The sequence below is a fragment of the Rosa chinensis genome, chromosome 5, assembly GCF_002994745.2.
Source record: "Rosa chinensis cultivar Old Blush chromosome 5, RchiOBHm-V2, whole genome shotgun sequence".
NCBI classification, from domain to species: Eukaryota; Viridiplantae; Streptophyta; class Magnoliopsida; order Rosales; family Rosaceae; genus Rosa; species Rosa chinensis.
In genome coordinates this window covers 76,291,375-76,310,544 of record NC_037092.1, presented here as the reverse complement: position 1 = coordinate 76,310,544, position 19,170 = coordinate 76,291,375, and the positions used below count along the sequence as shown (strand labels likewise).

General features: G+C 35.5%; 2 protein-coding genes and 1 long non-coding RNA gene across 3 annotated transcripts; all 3 read left to right on the top strand.

The window, feature by feature from the left end:
• The first annotated feature begins 6,389 nt into the window (after nucleotides 1-6,389).
• Nucleotides 6,390-9,853, top strand: LOC121049275 (26S proteasome regulatory subunit 6A-like). Its single transcript, XM_040505983.1, has 6 exons — nucleotides 6,390-6,509; nucleotides 6,796-6,912; nucleotides 8,923-9,006; nucleotides 9,093-9,173; nucleotides 9,557-9,679; nucleotides 9,773-9,853. Exons 1-6 carry the CDS (start codon nucleotides 6,390-6,392, stop codon nucleotides 9,851-9,853), a joined length of 606 nt encoding a protein of 201 aa, XP_040361917.1.
• Nucleotide 9,854: 1 nt separating this feature from the next.
• LOC112201838 lies at nucleotides 9,855-11,015 on the top strand. The gene is made up of 3 exons (XR_002936931.2): nucleotides 9,855-9,920; nucleotides 10,003-10,116; nucleotides 10,944-11,015. It is a non-coding gene; the product is annotated as an uncharacterized LOC112201838 (long non-coding RNA).
• Nucleotides 11,016-15,494: 4,479 nt separating this feature from the next.
• LOC121049274 lies at nucleotides 15,495-18,181 on the top strand. Its single transcript, XM_040505982.1, has 5 exons — nucleotides 15,495-15,561; nucleotides 16,042-16,097; nucleotides 16,154-16,209; nucleotides 16,338-16,505; nucleotides 18,055-18,181. The coding sequence occupies exons 1-5, from the start codon at nucleotides 15,495-15,497 to the stop codon at nucleotides 18,179-18,181; spliced, it is 474 nt and encodes a 157-aa protein (XP_040361916.1).
• The last annotated feature ends 989 nt before the right edge of the window (nucleotides 18,182-19,170 follow it).

Sequence of the window (19,170 nt, the reverse complement as noted above, 5' to 3'; positions counted from 1 at the left end):
TAGCACGAGTCTCCACTACAAGAGGAACTAGCAAAGCAAGGAAACTCATTGTGACCACCCCAAATTCTGTTTGTTATTTACTTAAATTATCTTCACATTATGTTTTAAAATATGACGTACTTATACCATGAAAGAGCAAATTCCATAACGACAAACATATAATCAAGGAGTACATAGAGTACATTTTTTTTTTTTGGATTAAATGAACAACGTAACTCATATATAACAACTAGTCTAATGTGAGTCGAACTCACGACCTCCCAATTATAAAGGGAAGACTTATGCCACTAGACTAAACGGTACTGGGCAGTACATAAAGTAGTTATAAAACCAATTTTGAGATAGAATTTTTTTTTTTTTCAATTACTGTAAGATAAATAATTTTTGAATGTTTAAAATGTAAAAACTGTATATTTCATGGAGAAGGTGAGCGGGATCAAAAGTGAAACCGTGGCTTGAAACCCTAAAACCCAAATTCTTTACATACCCAAATGAAAACCGATTAAAAAGAAAAGAAAAAGAAAGATACGCCGACTTGGTTCTTGCTCGCACAAGTGTACAACAACTCATTTAGAGTTCCTAATAAACAAAGGCATAGATCATCAGAGAAGGCGTCTCAAGGTAGAAGGCGAGTGCCTCTGCGAAACGACAAGGAGGAACAGGGGCTAATGTCAGAGTCAGCGATCGTGTAGAAGACAAAGAGCTTGGAAAATGCCGTAGATCTTTGGAACCACGTTCCTGATCAAGCCTAGACCACGATCATCATCGAGTATGAGTTGCAACAGGCCAATATCCTCGGCGGTTTCAATTGCCCAGTAGAAAGAGAGGCTCTTATTCTTCATTCGTCGACTTGTCTTTTCTCCCTTTCAAGCTTTTTATTTGTTAATTTTGTCAAAGAGATCTTGAAAGTTTTATCTATTACTGTTGTTACTACTGATATGAGTTTCATGTTTAAAGGAAAAGAAAGTATCATGCTTCCAGACTTCCTTCTCTAGACTTGGTCGTCTATGTGATGGTAAGGGACTTTACAAAATATTCTATGTGTTGTAAATATTATTATCTATATGGTTGTCCACGTAAATACTCATTAGTTGTGTACTTTGATGTAAATCCTATGAAAATACAAGGACAAAATGTGATTTTCTAGAGAATGGGGATTAGAGTGCACGGATCAATCCCTACTAGGCAGAAACCAAAAAATAACGAACAGAACACAGATTTTTGGTTACGCAGTGAAAACCTCAAATATGATATTAAAAACACTGCGGAGTTCTTACTCTTGAGAACCCAAAATAATAATCATCTTATTCAAAAGGATATGTTCTTGTACAAACTTGTATAGCACTTGCTCGGCTATAAGATTTAGACAAAAGCTAACTCTAAGTTTGTCCTCCTTCTAAAACTCCTTCCCTTGAATGATCTTCAAATCTTGTTCTTCTTTCCTCACAGTCTCTCTACTGATCTCGAGAGAGTATTATCCATATGAAACCAAGATCATAGACACTTATACATGGACCAAGTGTTTTGACTCTTCGTGAAGACACCAACTCAAACAAACATGCAAGACCCTATCACAAATTCTTGCGTTTCTAAATGTGTACTACAGACCGTGTATTTCTTTAGCTCTTATATGCGGCAACTACTCAATCAAACAAAGATTCTACCCTAATTCGACTTGAATTAGGAAAGAGTTTTTATTCCAAGATATCCACAAAATCTTAGAATACCTAGGACTTAAAAACTACCCATTTATTTATCAGAGAAAATCTTTTAAGAATGTAATTCCATAAAGCCCAAACCAACTTCCTAAAAACTGACTCCACGAAAAACTGACTCAGATGTAAATGCATGTATACCTGATTCTCCGAGATCAGTAAAGAGACTCTTTGTATGGGAATGCCAATCCGACAGGTACAAGAGTTGTACCTACACCCTACCTCTATTTAAAGGAGGCTAATGAGACTAAATGAGAACACTTCTACTTTCTCCCAACTATTCTCTCTTCTTTATAACACGTTATCAGCATGCTTGCTCTTATTTATTTATTTTTTTCCTTATAAACTCCATGATGATTTATGAGTTTTTGGTGCAACTGTGTTGTTTTTTACCATAACTCATAATCTACGAGTTAAAATTAAGGTTCTATATGATGAGTTGATGACATTCCGTCAAATACCTCAATTATTCATTTTTATCGATTCGGATCCCTTTATATGCTGCACCTATAATCCATTTTTTCTACTATTCCATATACCTTGTTCATACAACGCTTTCGTTGCCAAGCATGTTTGATAATACATGCAAGTTGAATGATTCATATTTATATACAATTTCCAATTAAATATTATTTATTTATTATTCTATTTGTTTGTTTCATTAATAGCTATACCATAGTTACATAATCATGTAACTTACAAATTCATTTTGAGATTAGGTTTCCTCTTATCATAAGCCCCAGAAGCTCACGCATGTCTGGGCATAATTGATTTTCGCAGTTGATGTTAATCTCAAGTCTGTGACTGTACACACACTTATGCCAGTGAATTTTTTTTTGGATATGCACTATAACTTTAGGCTTATCTCTGTTGATGCCAATTTTTTCGATTGTTTTTCACCAAGTATAAACTTTGGGTAATCCAGGCTATAAGAATTTCCAAAAATCCAGTCTTTCAATTGAAATAATTTCAGATATGTATTTATCTATTTTTGACCATTTGATTCACCTTCTTCTTTCATTCAATTTAGAAAATTTATATGGTGAACTCACACCTATATCTACTTGTGAATTTTCTAATCAAAGTAGATTGAGACCTGACGTCTCTTGATTCGATTATAGAGGGCCTGAAGTTCCTCAAGAGTTACATATTCAAAATTGTGACATGAAATTTTCTCAAAGCTTCACAAGGGTCAGAAGTTCCTTAGAATTATACAATGATCAAAATCGCATGTTGCTTGATCCTTGATCATATGGGGACCTGAAGTTCCTCTAATATCATGAAATGTAAATTGGAAAATTTGACATGAAGCTCTTCAGAACTTATGCAATTATGAGGGCCAGAAGATCCTCAGAGCTATATAATCAAGTATATCAACTCAAATGTTTCTTAATCCCCAATTATCAGAGGGCCTGAAGTTCCTTTAATTTTTTTTTTTTGGTATTGGGTTTCCCTCCTCCGTACCACAATGTGAATTTGAAGTTCAATTTTGAACGTACTTGGCTAAAACTAGAAGCCACGTTCTCCACAAGATAAAATTATGTTCTTGTGCATGTGATTAGAGGAGAGAAAAAAAATGATCATTTTGTGAAGTTAAGCAGACCAGAAGTTCTGTATAATTTCTTCATTAATGGAACCAGAAGTTTCCACAGTTAATTTTATTGCATAGTTTATCTATTTATTTTTCTTCTCTGCAATTTTTCTATTTTGTTATGTACTTTCATTACAGTAATTATCTTTTAAATTAATTTTTTTGTTACTCATATGGACCAGCAGTCCTATACCTCGAACATATGAATTTTGAGTGTAATATTTTTGAACCAGAAGTTCAAAATTTCATAGTAGAACCTGAAGTTCTAACAGTAAAACTCAAACTCGAAGCTTTGAGTACAAAATATAAATTAGTTAAAAGTGAACTTGAAGCTTCACTTTAGTCATCTCGAGCCTGAAGTTTCGAGCATCAAATTTATTTGAACCCGAAGTTCAAATTACGAAATTTTAGAACTTGCAGTTCATAGAAAAAAATATTCGAACCTGAAGATTCGATTACACATATAATTCATTCATAGTTTATTTGACTTTATGTCAACTCGAACTAGAAGTTTCGAGTAAATTTTCATATGTCGATTGATACATTCTTCTTTATGCCTGCTTAAAGCATTCCACCTTAGAACCTGAAGTTCTAATTGTGCAAACTCGAGCCTTAAGTTTTGAGTGGATATATGGACAATTTATCGAAGAGTTTTAATCTTGGTCAACCTCAAACCTGAAGTTTTGAGGGAATTATATTGACACCAATTTAAAAGTAAGTAGACATTTAACCGTTGGTTTATGACGAATGAGTATGAGTATACCCCAAATTTGTGATCGTGGATTTTGTAATTAAAAGAGATCAGAACCTGTAGTTCTTTGATCCTTAATTACATGAGGACTTGAAGTTCCTCAATGATCAAACTAACTAGATGACCATCTAAAGTCCTTCACTCATAAGTTATGGTCATAAAGTTTAAACTCGATATTTCGAATAATCATTTTGGCCAGAAGTTCAAAATGCATTTGATGTTAATCTACATAAAAAAACAATACAATAATTGAACGACATGTTTTACCTATATAACACGAACCAGAAGCTTCGTGTATATCCTATGAGATCCACTATTCAATTCTTGCAAATTTGATTTGTGTCATCTTCAAACTTTATGTTTTGAGTGACTTTCAGGCAATGCAATTTTATCCATGGTGTCCAAAAAACATTACTGAGGCTTAGGCTTATGGGGCTAATATAACAATCATCTTAGATCTTACATATCTGATTGATGGCTCCAGAAGAGTACATATTATTGTCTCTTTGCATCCTGTGCCTCCAATATTACCAGAGATGTATAACCTCTCCCTCTCATGGATCTCATTGTATAATAAGCAACTTGAGAGCACTATTGTGTGTTATTCCACATATTTATTGTAGCCTCTTGAGTTTCTATTGAAATTAAATTCCGGTTATCTGGGAACTTGATGTTACATAAGAGGTTGTTATAAATTGAAAAAATTAAAACCTCAAGTTTCTTGGATCTCCAATTATATGACGACTTGAAGTCCCTCTTCTTTATGACTACACATTTATATGTGACACAGAACTTGATGTTCTCCACATGATAAAGTCACTCTATTATTATGGATTATAGTTTTCAACTTAATTGGAAATTTCGAGTATATCATTTTGGCCAGCTGTTCAAAATGAAGTTGGTCCATTCCAATTTTTAGTATTCCACAATTAATATTTACTCAAGCTAAGGTAACACTCATATAAAGAGTTATAGATCTTGATATATGGCTCCGAATGAGCTATTATCATGTTACCAAATTTGAAATATTGTTGCATTAATTAACTCCTATATGGTTGGATAAGACTTTATGCCATCAGATATATACTGTATCGAATTTTCTGCAGTAAACTAAGGCATATGATGTCATGAACCTGAAGTTCCTTGAACCAAATACACTATTTTGGCATGACCAGTTACATTATCTTTTGTCTACCATGTTGCATGGAATCACTTACAAGTTTTGATGTGACTGCTAACCTTATATACAAGCAAATTGTTTATTTACCACATATTTGCGAGTTGTCACTTTAATGAGACAATCCTCCTGCCATGAGGGGGAGAAAGATTGTTCTAGAAGAACGATATGAATTGGGGTGAGATATTTATCCACCGTCTCATTTTGACTTCGAGAAATATCAAAACTAGTAAATTGATAAAAGAAAGTGACAAAATTATATGCTAAATGCAAAAGCATCTGCTTGGGTTAAAGTCCTTGAGACCGACCATATTAATACAAATAATGTAGACTCCATTTGATTTGTGGGATGCAAGTGTATCCAATTGACATGGTGCTCCTGAAGAGAATGTCATTAAACAATATCACATCTCCTAATATGGCTACACATACAGAGGGTGTAGGTACGCCATTAGGAAATGGTGTCTTAGTGCACTACACCAATTTCGGAATCAGACAACACATATCAGACGACAGCAAACATTTTAACTGTCGTCTGAAATAATCAGACGACAGCAAGAAATATTCTGTCGTCTAAGTTTTCGAATCCAACAATAGTTTTTTCTTGGCTCTTGTGCAAAAGCATTTCAGACAATGGTTGATTTTTTTGATGTTGTCTGAATGAGTCAATTCAGACAACAGTTATTACGTGATGTTGTCCAAGGTTCATTTATACAATGGTTGATAAAAGATGTTGTCTGATTGTTTTTAATCAGACAACAGTTATTATTTCTCTGTTGTGCAATTACCATTTATACAATGATCGAAAAAGATGTCGTCTGATTGTATTGATTCACACAACAGTTTTTCAGTTGTCTATTGTGCGACTCTCTTTCAGACAATATACTGAAATTGCTGTTGTCTGAGTTTTAGGGTTCAATGCTTGGCGCCCTTCTTAATTGACTTGGCCAAATTTTCAATTTTTCACTTCCCACCACCATTAGGCCAAAACCCGAGCTCGTGCTCTCTCTCAAAATCACTCTTCATCTCCCCGATCTCACCAGTGATCTATCTCTCCCACTCTCCCTCTCAGCTTTCTCTCTCTTCCACTCAACAAAACTACCTCTCTGAAAACTCTTCTCTCACTCTCGTTCAAGCAAATCTGAAAATCCGATTATGGCGACCAATATGGTGGTTGAGGATATGAGCTTCGAGGATGATCAGCTGGCCGCGATGACCACCGACGACATTGTCAGGGCCACCCATCTTCTGGACAACGAGATCCGAATTCTCAAGGCCCCTTCTCTCTCTCTCTCTAACTCTCTCTGTACTTGCGCTTCTACTAGTCTAGGGTTACAACTAGTGGGAGTTAGGGTTTCCTTAATTATTGATTCAGTTCGGAGAATTAGGGTGAAAAGCCCTCGAATTTGATTTTGTTCTACCCTGGAATTTGTGGGTTTTTGTGAAATTTTGTTTTGTTATTTATTGAGTTGTAAAAGGATAAGCATGTAGTATTTTTTGTGAAGTAATTTTAGGATTCTTTGTGTGTATATTTGTCTGACTTTTTGCTGTGGGATTGAAGGAAGAATTGCAAAGAACAAACTTGGAGCTGGATTCATACAAGGAAAAGATAAAGGAGAATCAGGAAAAGATTAAGCTCAATAAGCAGTTGCCCTGCTTGGTCGGCAACATTGTTGAGGTATGCTCCTTTTTCTCTGTGGGATTTAGGTTTTTTAGTCTCGGTGTTTCTTGCTTTAAGCATAGTTATTGTGGTTTTGAATATCGGGGATGTAAATGGAAAAGTGTCCAATTTGCTTTGCTAGCCTAGCCTAATTTATGTGCCAGATATGCTGTTTAGCTTTTAAAGTATCAACTGCAGATTAGCTGATGAAAAATGATCAGTACCTTTTACTGTAATGCTAGCTGGTGATTAAAACCAGCTTTCTTACTTACCATGTGTGATGTGTTCAGTCTTTATCACATTTTTCTTTTCACAAGATATGGCTTTAGAGTTTAGACTCATGAATAACAATTGGAATCGCATACAATTAGGCTAGGACAACAATACCGGCTCTTTGAGGAGCCTTGAAGAACTCTGACAAGCTTCGATAAAGTTTTGTATAAAACTAGAAAATGAACTAAAATTAAATATAATTAAGAAATGCTTCAGATAGCTTATGAGTTTGGAACCCATTATCAAGCAGATTCTTCACTTTTCATTATTTTCTACGGTAAGTGATGAAGAGTGTGTGTGATTTCTTGAGCTATATCGGTCTAGGCAATAATGAACATGAAGAGAAACAAATCTTAGGTTTTACACTCTTTGCTGATGTCTCTATATATGTTGCTCTCTCAGTACTGCATATATACTTGGAGTAAAATACAAATAGTTTTTAACTGAACGGTAGGAAACGTACATTTTTACAATGTATTATTTTGACAATGGTGTCATGAGTCCCTCAGGTAAGAACTAAGTTTGAGATGTGCAATTTTATAGATTTTGTAACGTAACAAATGAGAAAAGGGACTCCGGCCAGTTCTTGTCTTTAACCCAACTATAAACAAATAATGTTTTGATGATGAGGTATACTTGAAGCAAGTTTGTTATGGGAGTTCGTCACAAACATTTAACTTAATTGTAACACTTTGTGCTGAGGTTTGAAAGGTTTCAAGATTGGAATGCACAATTCAAACTTGAAATAGTAAAGATATTCTTTGATCTTTATATAAGGCTGCTGCAGAGATGCCCTTTTAAACTATTTGTGTCTGTGTTTACTAGCTCCGTCCCTGCTCCCAAGTCCCAAGGGCTAGCTAATGTTCTAGCTAGCTAGCTAGACATATAGTTTTGTACAATCTGTTTCTTAAAGTTATAATGTCCTTGCATTGTGAAAAATTGAATTATTTGTTTGTGATGTTTCTTAGATTTAAATGTTTGTTCTACAGATTTCCTTTGCCTTATCAACTTGATGGCTTACAATGCCTGAATTGCTTAATCAACTTGATGGCTTTAGTAGCAATGACCGGATCAAGGTTTGTTTGTTTTCATATATTCACTTCTCTTGTAACTATGATTATTTGTTACACTGAAGGCATAAATGATTTGAGCTTCCCAGAGTAAACTATAGCTTAATAAACATATATGTAATATCCCTGTATGTGATGAATCAAAATCTTAAGAGCACTGTGAAGATTTTATGCACATTTGTGTGGCTTAGACATACCAAGAAAATTGAAGAATTTTTTTTTTCGTTCTTGGGTTCAAAATCAAAACGATTGAATTGCATATTTGCATCTGTTTTGGCCTTTGTTAATGGGAATTGAATCGATTGATTAATTGAATTCCATTTGCATCTGTTTTGGCCTCTGTGAATGGTTGTTGAATGTTGAATACTGTTTTTGTTTATATAATTACATGATTTCTTCTGGTCAGCCAGTCAATGAGTACATTGACGCAGCTATGAGACATGTTCTCCTTAGGCAAGGTCTCCTTAGACAAATACCATGTTAATTTGCACACTAATCCAGTTGTCTACCTTCTGCGCTATCCCTATAGTTGCTAAATTTGAAGCTTCAAAATGAGAAGCTGAAATGGGTTCTCCGAATGTGCGAAACAGTACTCCCAATGTATGCTCCTGCCAATCTAATTGTCTTGGCCTATATCTTCTGTTTTTTCTAAAGTTATGACTCTTATTAGATTTTTTTCATTCAGGAATCTCCTGGTAATGGGCTTTCGGTTGAGAAAATTCTTGAAGAAAATTCAGATTTTGATCGTGCAGTTTCGTTGTCCTTGAAGGTTCTTAATCTGTCTTTCTTTTTCTGGGAGGTGGGTGCTTCCTTATTTTGAGGTCCTTGATTTTTTGTAATTTGAAGTGAGTTCAGACAGCAGAACAAGAGAAAGCAATACGTGAGATGCAGCTGAACGACAAGAATCAAGATCCAGGAGTTTATAGTACACGGAAGGTATACCTTCTATTTATGGTAGAGTTGCTCAGTTGCATATACAAATATTAGAAATAGTAGAAAAGATATTTGTAATAATAACTATATCAGAATTTCATTCAAACAGTTTCATTTCAGGTTGTATGCACTGCAGAATGGAGGGTTTAGGTCTCATGTTATACAAATAAGAAGAAACATTCTCTAATTTTTGGCAGACATTGTCTCAATTAATATTTTAGGCTGCATGTAACTGTTTTAGCTTTTCTTACTTATCTATCTGTCTTAAAAAGCATGTCAGGTATAAATTCTGCTTATACATCTATCAAACGAAGTACATTATGAAACTTTAGTGAAACAATCTATTGAGACTCCCCTTGCTAATGAAAAATAATTGTGGATTCTAGCAAGGAAGGTCATCACAGCAAAATGGAGCTGAAGTTGTAGAGCAGCAATTAGTTAGTGAAGAGTCTAAGCGTGATGGTGGTAGTCATCTTCAACAGGGAAAACTGGTAGCTCACAGTGATGTGGTATAATCTCTGTTCTTACTTTTTATATATTTAGCCCATGTAAAAGAAAGTTGACTGCTAGACTAGTCAAATTTATCACATATATACTTGTAGTTGGGAAGCTTATCTCCAAAAGAGCTTGACGAAGCAATTATGCTTGAGACTGCACTTTTTGGTAAATCTCCATACACCTAATAATCTGCCTATACATGCCTCTTCCTCATCCTCTCTATCAGCAAGGCAATTGCTCAGAGAACAACAGGTTCTAATCTCCTACTTGCAATCACCATCATGAGTTTGTGACTGTATTGTCCAGCACTTGATTGTTAAATATTTACTTGCAGGATGATGAGTATCTTGCATCCCACTTAGCTGATAAAGAGAAAGAAATGAATGTTGTCCATGAAGCTGCAACTTGTCAGTTGAAGGGAGATGTCAACAAAAGAATCGAGCCAATGGTAGTGTACAATGGTAGTTTACTGCTGATTATATTCAGTATTTTACCATATTGTTTTCAGAGTAATAATCTATTTACAATTGATTTTGGATTCACATTACTGAAATTTGGTAAATTGCTTAAGTTCGTTTTTTACATTTTGGTAGATAAGAAGGCCAAAATCTTAAATATTACGAGGATACAGGGAAACAGTTGCATTCTTGATTCTGTCGTGTGTCCTTGATGTCCTTATGTGGCTCAGGAAGCTTTTGAATGTAATGCTAATATACAATACAAGTGAGAATAATTTGTCTTATAAAACATATGTAATTATAGGGATTCATGTTTATCCCAATGGCAATTACAAATGTGGTTTATTTGTGTCAGATGCTAAGAACTCATAACCAAAAAATAAAAATGAATGTTAATGCTCGTAAGATCCATATAGTTTAGAACTGACGGTGGAATTATTGATGTCAGTGGAGGTTTTGGATATGTCAAATGTGTGAAAGATCCGAGGTCATTTGGATTTAGTTTACCACACTGTCTACGATAACTTAGTTAAAATGCTGTTTGCATCTGCAGATACGAAGCTGTAACTCGACTGCTTGATATGATCTCTTGAGTGCTGGTATTACTTCAGTCAACCAATATGTGAAGTTTTATTGGATGTTTGGTTATTGGTAGGTTTCCTCTATCACGTAGTTAAGATATGATTTCCAGATTGTAGGTAATAGTTAAATATAGGCTGTGCCATTATGATGGAGTGATTTACCATTTTAGTTTTCACTTGCTAGATGTTTTGTTTTTTTGGTCTATGATCTATTGTCTCACGAGATAAGATAACAGGAATTTGAGAGAAGGCTAGATGCAAAAAGTGCTTCACTTCCTTGTGAACCAGCACCAGATGATGAGAATGCTATGACTCTTCTTGTTCGGATGCCAAATTGTAGCCGCCTTAGCCGTCACTTTCGCAAATCTGACAGGCTTCAGGTATGACGTTAAAATTGTTTAGAGGCTTATATACATTTCTCTGTCTCCAAAATTCACTAAACTGATGCATGGGAGTTGATGATTCTGAAATTGACGCTATAATAAATTGTGAGATCAAACTAGAATTCTGATGTTCATATACCTGTTGGATCATTTCATGCCTTGTTAAGAGATTTGTATTAGTTTTCTGTTAGCTTGTTTTAAAATGAACTTTTAGTCAACCAGGTGGCATTGGGTGAAAAAAGTGTTTATCTAACTTCTCATCATTCATACATACATAAAGGAGAGGCATCAAGGCATAGGGGAGTGACAGCGAAAGTAAAGGCTGTTGTTGATGCAACTTCTGCTGGCATCTTCATTGTCATCACAAAGTGTGTTCTTCAAGACTTGGTTGGTTTCAACATTTTACTAAATTTTGTTAGAAAACTAGTTCTGTTGATGTAATGACTTTGTTGGATATATGGATGAATGTATCGGATTTTAACATAAATGAATGTGTTTTGGATGTGATGTCATTTTGAATGTTTATCAGACCGTTCAATCCAGCTAAAAACTATTGTCCAATAATTGATCATCACAAAATGCCTAACAAAAACTGTTGTATGAGCCATCTAACTATAATACTATAAGGACTAAAAGAGTGAGAAAGTCATTGTCCAGCAAAACAACAAACAACAGTTTTTTGGAGAAATCTATAGTATCAGTAATGGATGGACAATGGGATTTGCAAGTACATATTGTCTGACTAAGCCTTCAGACAATAGCAAGCATATAAGCCCCTGTTGTCTGGCACAGCATTCAAACAACAGCAAGCATATAAGCCCCTGTTGTCTGGCATAGCCTTCAGACAACAGCAAGCATATAAGCCCCTGTTGTCTGGCACAGCATTCAGACAACTGTAAGTATATAAGCCGCTGTTGTTTTTCTTGGTGTTCAGACAACAGACAGCATAGTAGTCGCTGTTGTAGTAAACTTTATCAGACGACAGTTTTTTGGTATTGTCTGATCCATGTATCAGATAGCATTGAGATAGACAACAGCAAAGTATATAATCAGACGACAGTGAAAAACTGTCGTCTGATTGAAAAATTGGTGTAGTGGTGATACAATAATAAATCAATATGGTTGATGCTAATGAACAAAACATTTTTGACTTAAAACTTGGTTTGGGTTCGCCACCAGCCAATGAACATATTCACTCCAAGGAAAGTGATAGAGATTTTTGAATGCATCTTTTGAGCATGGTTATAATAAGACAGTCCTCCCGCCGTTAGGGGGAGAAAAGACTACTGTCATTTAAATAACGGTGTAAATTTGTGTGGAATGTATCCACCCGGTCTAAAGTTTTAAGCTCCCAAAAAAGGAAGATTATACAAGCCCTATAATGCTCTACATGAGATTATAAGTAAAAAGATCCACATTCGCTACATGACTCATCTATGAGAGATGATTGTTCGAGAAGTGACAATGTATGCCCTAGAAGTGGCATGGGTACCCAATATCAATAAGCTTATTATAGCTAATGCATGCATATATGAATGTGTGGGATCTATGATTGAAGATCATCGATAATAATTTACATATGGTAGCTACCAAAAATCACTAAGGGCTGTATTTATGTCATACCACGTTTCATTATGAATGTCGACAAAGTATATTATTGGCCAAATTAGAAAGAAGCAATTCCAATGAAATTGAATATTTGAAACGTGATGAAATACTTAGACCTTTAACCCTACATGGTACAAAAGGGTATTTATCAAAACTGAAGATAAATCACTATGACAAAATGTCTATTTATCAAGACATGAGATTATGAATATCTTCCCTTATACGAATGACACTTTTCTATAAGTACAGTGTTACATATAGTTGTTATATTGACGAGAGATTTATGGCACATTGTCATCGTATATTATGAAGATCTTAAAGACACATTGTTAAAAGCAAAATCTCAAAAGTAAGGTGTCATTATAAGCGTATTGCTTATCGATCCTCAAGGGATTCAAATACATGAATGATTCAAATGCAAGTCAATGAAAGGTTGAAAGAGCCTAAAGCTCACTCATGGAATCAAAGAGTCCAAAGCTAGCTTATATGTACTCATTTCGTTTTAGTCAACGAGATCTAAATTGCCTTAATGAGTACTATGACGAGACTACTATCGAATTTGAATTATGATTATTGTGTTGCAACATATTTTAACTTCGCGAAGTTATGAATTACTTAGAGCTCTTGAAGAGCCTATCTGAGACATATCAATACACAAAGATATTGATGTGTAGCTAGGTATGCCATGATGATTTTTCAATGTTTTAAACTATACAAAGTTAAATGTGTCAATTTATTTATATTGTTTAGCTATTACTTTGTGTATGAATTTGAACATATGAGATTGTTTCTAATCTTATTATATGAGGTAAAGCTTATTGAAAATCGTCTAGCTTTGTTGGTATTGCTTAACCTTTGCAGGTATGAAAATTTGTGATGAGCCCTTATATGCAAAGCACACATGGTCTCACTTCAGTGATAGACACATCAAACCACTATACATGGTACATGTAGCTTATCGCATACATAATTAAGGCTTGCAACAATCAGGGAGAGATTCTCATCAGGGGGAGCATCCAGAAGTATGCTACCTAGGACATATGCGCGTTGTGCTCTTTTTGTCCTTCGATCATGGTTATTTTTGTCCCACTGGGTTTTTGTTACCTGGCAAGGTTTTTAACGAGGCAACAATAAGCGCGTCCAATATCATCATTCATTGGTAGACGTCCAAGGGGGAGTGTTGTAAATATTATTATCTATATGGCTGTCCACGTAAATACTCATTAGTTGTGTACTTTGATGGAAACTCTACCTTTATTTAAAAGAGGCTAATGAGATTGAATGAGAACACTTCTACTTTCTCCCAACTATTCTCTCTACTTTATAACACTATGTTATTTTTGGTGTGGTGCTAGCTTAGTTTCTGGGGCAAAATAGGTTTCGTTCTTTTTCATTCTTGAAAAGAATTGGGAGCTATAATTTTGACTATTTGGATTTATAGGTTTAATTTAATTTTTTGGGTATTAAAATCCCTGAAACAATCCTAAGAAAAGCCCTATTTGTTGTAAATATTATTATCTATGTGGCTGTCCACGTAAATACTCATTAGTTATGTACTATGATGTAAACCCTACTTCTATATAAAGGAGGCTAATGAGACTGAATGAGAACACTTCTACTTCCTCCCAACTATTCTCTCTATCTTTTCTCTACTTTATAACATGTTATCAACACGTTTTGTTCTATTTTCTTGAGTGCTTTATTTATTTATTTTTAACTCTATGATGATCCATGAGTCATATGGTGCAACGTTGTTGCTTGACTATAACTCTTGATCTATGAGTTTTGTTTGATTGATATTTATCATCAGCACTATGATATCTTTTTGAAGTAAAATGATTTTCAATACAATTGAATGATTATCGTTTTCATCAGCTATATTTCAGATTGCTCAAGATTTAAAGGATCATGGTATGATCAACCCGATGATTCTATCCATGCAGCCTTCATCAAATAAATTCTTTTATTACTTATTTGACTCCAGAAGTCGTTATCATATAAAATATGATCTTCATATGCAGTCTACACTACTAGAAATCTGTTCATTTACATCACATCATTTAAATCGGTTAGACTTGCACATGATATAAAAAAGTAAGTTAACATCGTTTTAGAAAAATACCGATTTAAATGTATACCATTAACATCAGTTCTTAAAATGACCGGTGTTAAAAGTTTTATTTGAAAATTTGCGGGAACCTCATTTTCGTGAACGCGCTAAGTGTTTTAATGAATTCAAGGACGTGGGGACGAAAACTTAAAATTTTCACACTTCAAAAAAAAAGCACTCGGCCCAACCCCAAAACTTTCTCACTTTGCCTCAAGCCCTAATATCCATTCTCAACCCCAGCATCACAAACTCGAGCTCCTCCTTCCCAAACTCGAGCTCCTTATCAACTTCACGAAAATTCCTCCTCCATTCTACGCCGGAATCTGAAGAGCCGAAAGCCCGACCTCGATCTGAAATTGAAGTAACAGCTTTGAATCCTGAGCCGGCCTCGATCTGAGATTGGCAGAGTCGAAGAAATTGAAGAGGCTCGCTCTGGTCTTCTCCGCCCTCTGCTCCACTCTCCTCCTCCGCCGAATCCGTCGGCGATAGGCTCTTCATCTCACCTTTCCACTACTCCCGATCTTACGCCACCACCCAAACATTTCACGAAGACAAAAAAAAGGGCCGCAAAAAGTGGTTCATTCTACCTCCGTTCACTGCCACCGTAAACGGCGCCGCTTTGGGACGAGAGCTCTCAGAGATGTGTATACTAAACCCTCCACCTCCTCAGCTACGACGGCGCTTAAATGGGTCACCAGGTGCTGCCCCGAGATTCCCAGAAGCCTTGTTCAGAAGCTCTTTCGCTTAAGACAGGTTGAAGTCTTTTGAAGTTTCATTACATTTTGGAAATGGGTTCTTGAATGGTGATTGGAAAGTGGTTTTCTTTGATTATTTATCACAGGTTCGAAGAGAAGGATCTGACATGGATCAATGTGTTAAGGGTATCTGAAATTTGTATTAACTTTTGTTTTGTTCTGTAATGGACTAATGGGTAGAGCTCAGAGCTTTTGTTGCAATTATATGGGGTAGTTTTGTTTCTGATTTCGATTTTCGTGAAGGTGGGGGCTAAAGACTTGATGAACTTAGAAGATCGAATATGTCTTCCTATTTCTGTGAAAGAGTTCCCTGATGATAAATAAGAAGAGGGACATTGTAGTGAAGAAGAAGTCAAGTTTATTCGTAGCCTTGTGTTGTATAAGGTTCATAACTGTGGTCTCTGTCGCTTGTGTGCATGTTAAGCTAGTTATCTTGCTTACACATGTTATTTGCAATTTTTTGTTTATTAATATGCAGATTCTGTTGTTCCTTGTCTATTGAAATTGCTGGCACTGTGTTATAGAGTAAATAAAGTGAGATTCATCTCTATTTATGTTGCAGTTTTACTTGGATTTGGGTTTAGGAGTAGGATGACAAGAAGGCCCCTGACTCTGCTGCTAAAGTCAAAGGCGAATTAGCCAAGAAGTAAGTTTCTGATCCCAAGATTCTTCAACTATTTCTGGCTGGTTGATTTTGAATTGGAAATTTGATCATAATATCTGATTGTATGAGTGATCTGTGAGTCTAATTTGTTTATTATTGGTTTTCTGCAGGGGATATGTTGGAATTCACATCTCAGGATTCAGAGATATCCTTTTAAGGCTGGAGCTTGTACGCCCGATTGTGGACTCAATATTTGAGCATCCTTTTGAAGGTATACTATTGAATTCAATCTTCCCCGGCGACGGTATGGCCCCGAGATTGCCGAGTCCGTCAAACAGGTCCCTTTTTTATCCTTATTCACTATATGCTCTTCAATTTCCCTTTACGATTGGTTTATTTTGCATCGGAGTTGTGGATGATTGTATGTTTGTGTACACATCTGTGTATAGTTAGCTATATACACTCACTCGCACTCAATGAAACTCTGTAAGGTAAGGGTGATGCCCATTACTTATAAAGATTAGATACAGAAAGCCAGAACTGTTACTATCTCTAAACTGTTGGTACTCTTTTGAATCTTTCTAGAACTGCATTTCTCATTGTAGTCACTGAAGTGTTATACTCTTGCATGCTTATTGAATGTAATGCTTGTTGCAAGAGTTGCTTCAATTTTAAATCAATGTTTGACGCCAAATTCCAAATTTCAAACCCCTTGAATCATTTTTTCTGCATTTGTTTTTGTTTTGGGTTTTTTCTCTGCTAACTTTGACTGTCAACAGTGGGATTTTGTTTGTTTTGGGTTTATGGGTTTTGTTGGGTTGCTTTTGTTATGAGCAATGGGGGACTCAGGTGGAAAAGTGAGGTTGGTTCAATGCCCAAAGTGTGAGAATCTTCTTCCTCAGCTAGCTGATTACTCTATGTATCAGTGTGGTGCTGTTCTTAGAGGTATGCTTTCTTCTTCTTCTTTTTGATTCAAATTTTTTTTTTTTGGGCTTTCTGTTTTTGTTTGTGAGAAACTTCAGGGAAAGATGAGATTTTAGTGTTGAAACTTTTACAATTACCAAATTAGGGAGTCTCTTTATGATGGTGATACTTGTGATTCTTGTAGAAATTTGTGTTTGATTTATGAGAAGGTTAGGAACCCAAATGAGATCAGGGTTTTTGGTCTTGAAATTTGGTATGGTATAAACCTCAAAAACACACACCAACGCAAAAAGGACTAATGAATTGGATTTGTGGGGCTGAGTTTTTTATAGCTGAAAAAGATGCAACTTGCAAAGTTCATAACTCAATAACATTCTATTTTCTGTAGTGTTTTCTGCAGCCAAAATAAAGCAAATTTTTTGTTTATTTTTGAAAGAATTTGCTCTTTTCGGGATCAGACAATTAACCTTGCCTATAAGGGCGTTGTTTCGGTTTACCCTCCCATTGTTTTGTATTTTGGAATCAAATTTTAAAATTTGGGCCAAGAACAACAAGGTCAGTAAGAAGGCTTCATGCTTGTCTTTCTATGATGGAAAAACATGTGGTGAAGTGGGAAGGGGGATCATTTGTAAGATTAAGCTTGTCATGTTGTTATTATAAGCATGGTGGAAACTATTTTTTCTTTTCTCGGTAACAAATACACACACACTATATATATATATATATGTTATATTTCTATTATAATTTTTGTCTACTAGTGTTTATGCCATAAGAAAGCACGCAGTTCACATATCTCAAGTTAATTTGTGTGCCTGCTTGTGTGTTCTTGTGGTGTGGGGATGTGGGTGCATGCATCTTTATTTTTTAGTTTATGTCTCCCTTGTCCTACATGTACATTTTTGTCGCACTAATATTGCGTTTCTTGAACAGTACAAGGATTACAGATTGTGACTGGGATTACAGATGGATGGAGTACCCAGCTCATGCAAGAACTTCGAGACATCCCTTGGATCAGTCGTTGGCTGCATATGGAGACCATTCAGTCCTGCGCGAAAAATGCTTATCTAAAGGTGAAGTTGTTTGTCTCTAATAAGTGCTTGTTGACTTAGTCTCATTACATTGAGATGACTGCCATTGAAAAATATGAGACATGGGTACTAAAAACCCTTTTTTTTTTTCTTTTGCCTGGTTCCGTCCCTAGGAACATTCTCTGTTTTAAACAGTGGATCGAAGGGCTTGTTTCAAGATGGTGTGACTTTCAACTTCTTCTTTTTTGGTTCTGCATTTCATTTGCATCATGACACATTGCAACCAAGAAATTTACTTGTCATTCTTTTAGACCATCTGTTTATCTTGGAGTTGGCTGCTACTCAGTTGTATTTAATCTTGACAAACTTGTTTGCTTTGCAGGCTCCAAACAAGGACAGCAACTGCAGTGTCAGAAAATGCCATAGTTCTGAGTTTTAAATTGAGGGTGAGTTCCCTATTTATTTCTTTTAGTTTCTTTGCATTGGTTGTGCTTTTCTTTTCTTTTTTGTTTTTTTTGAATTGGTACTCTGTCGACTCCCCTGGAAACATTTAGTTCACAAAATGCTTTTGATTTGTTTGTGAACGTAACCATACAAAGTACCAAAAACTGGGGCTAACTGAACTCTTTTGTGTAGGTTTAAAGCAGAACAGCAGCGATAGTGTCAAAGCTCCAGAGTTTAAACTCAAGAGTTAGGCCTTGGCATTTGTACAGAGTTTTTTCCTTTGCTTCTAGATCTGCTTCTTTTCAAAAAAAAAAAATTATCTTCTTTTACTTTCGAATGTTTTAAGGTCCATTACTGGATACTTACTAGCAGGATCTGCCATTGGACCCAGAGGCTTGAATTTTGTCAATGAAATAGTCCAAGAGGCTTGTCTTTATTCCTATTTTACTTGATTGATTCTTTCTTTGCACTTCCCCTATTGACTTTTTCTTCAGGATTATGTTTTCAGTTGTTCCATTTGCAGATTCAAAATCATGAATACTCATGTTATACTAGATTCAAAATCACGAATACTCATGTTATACTAGTTCGGTCTTTTGCCATTCAG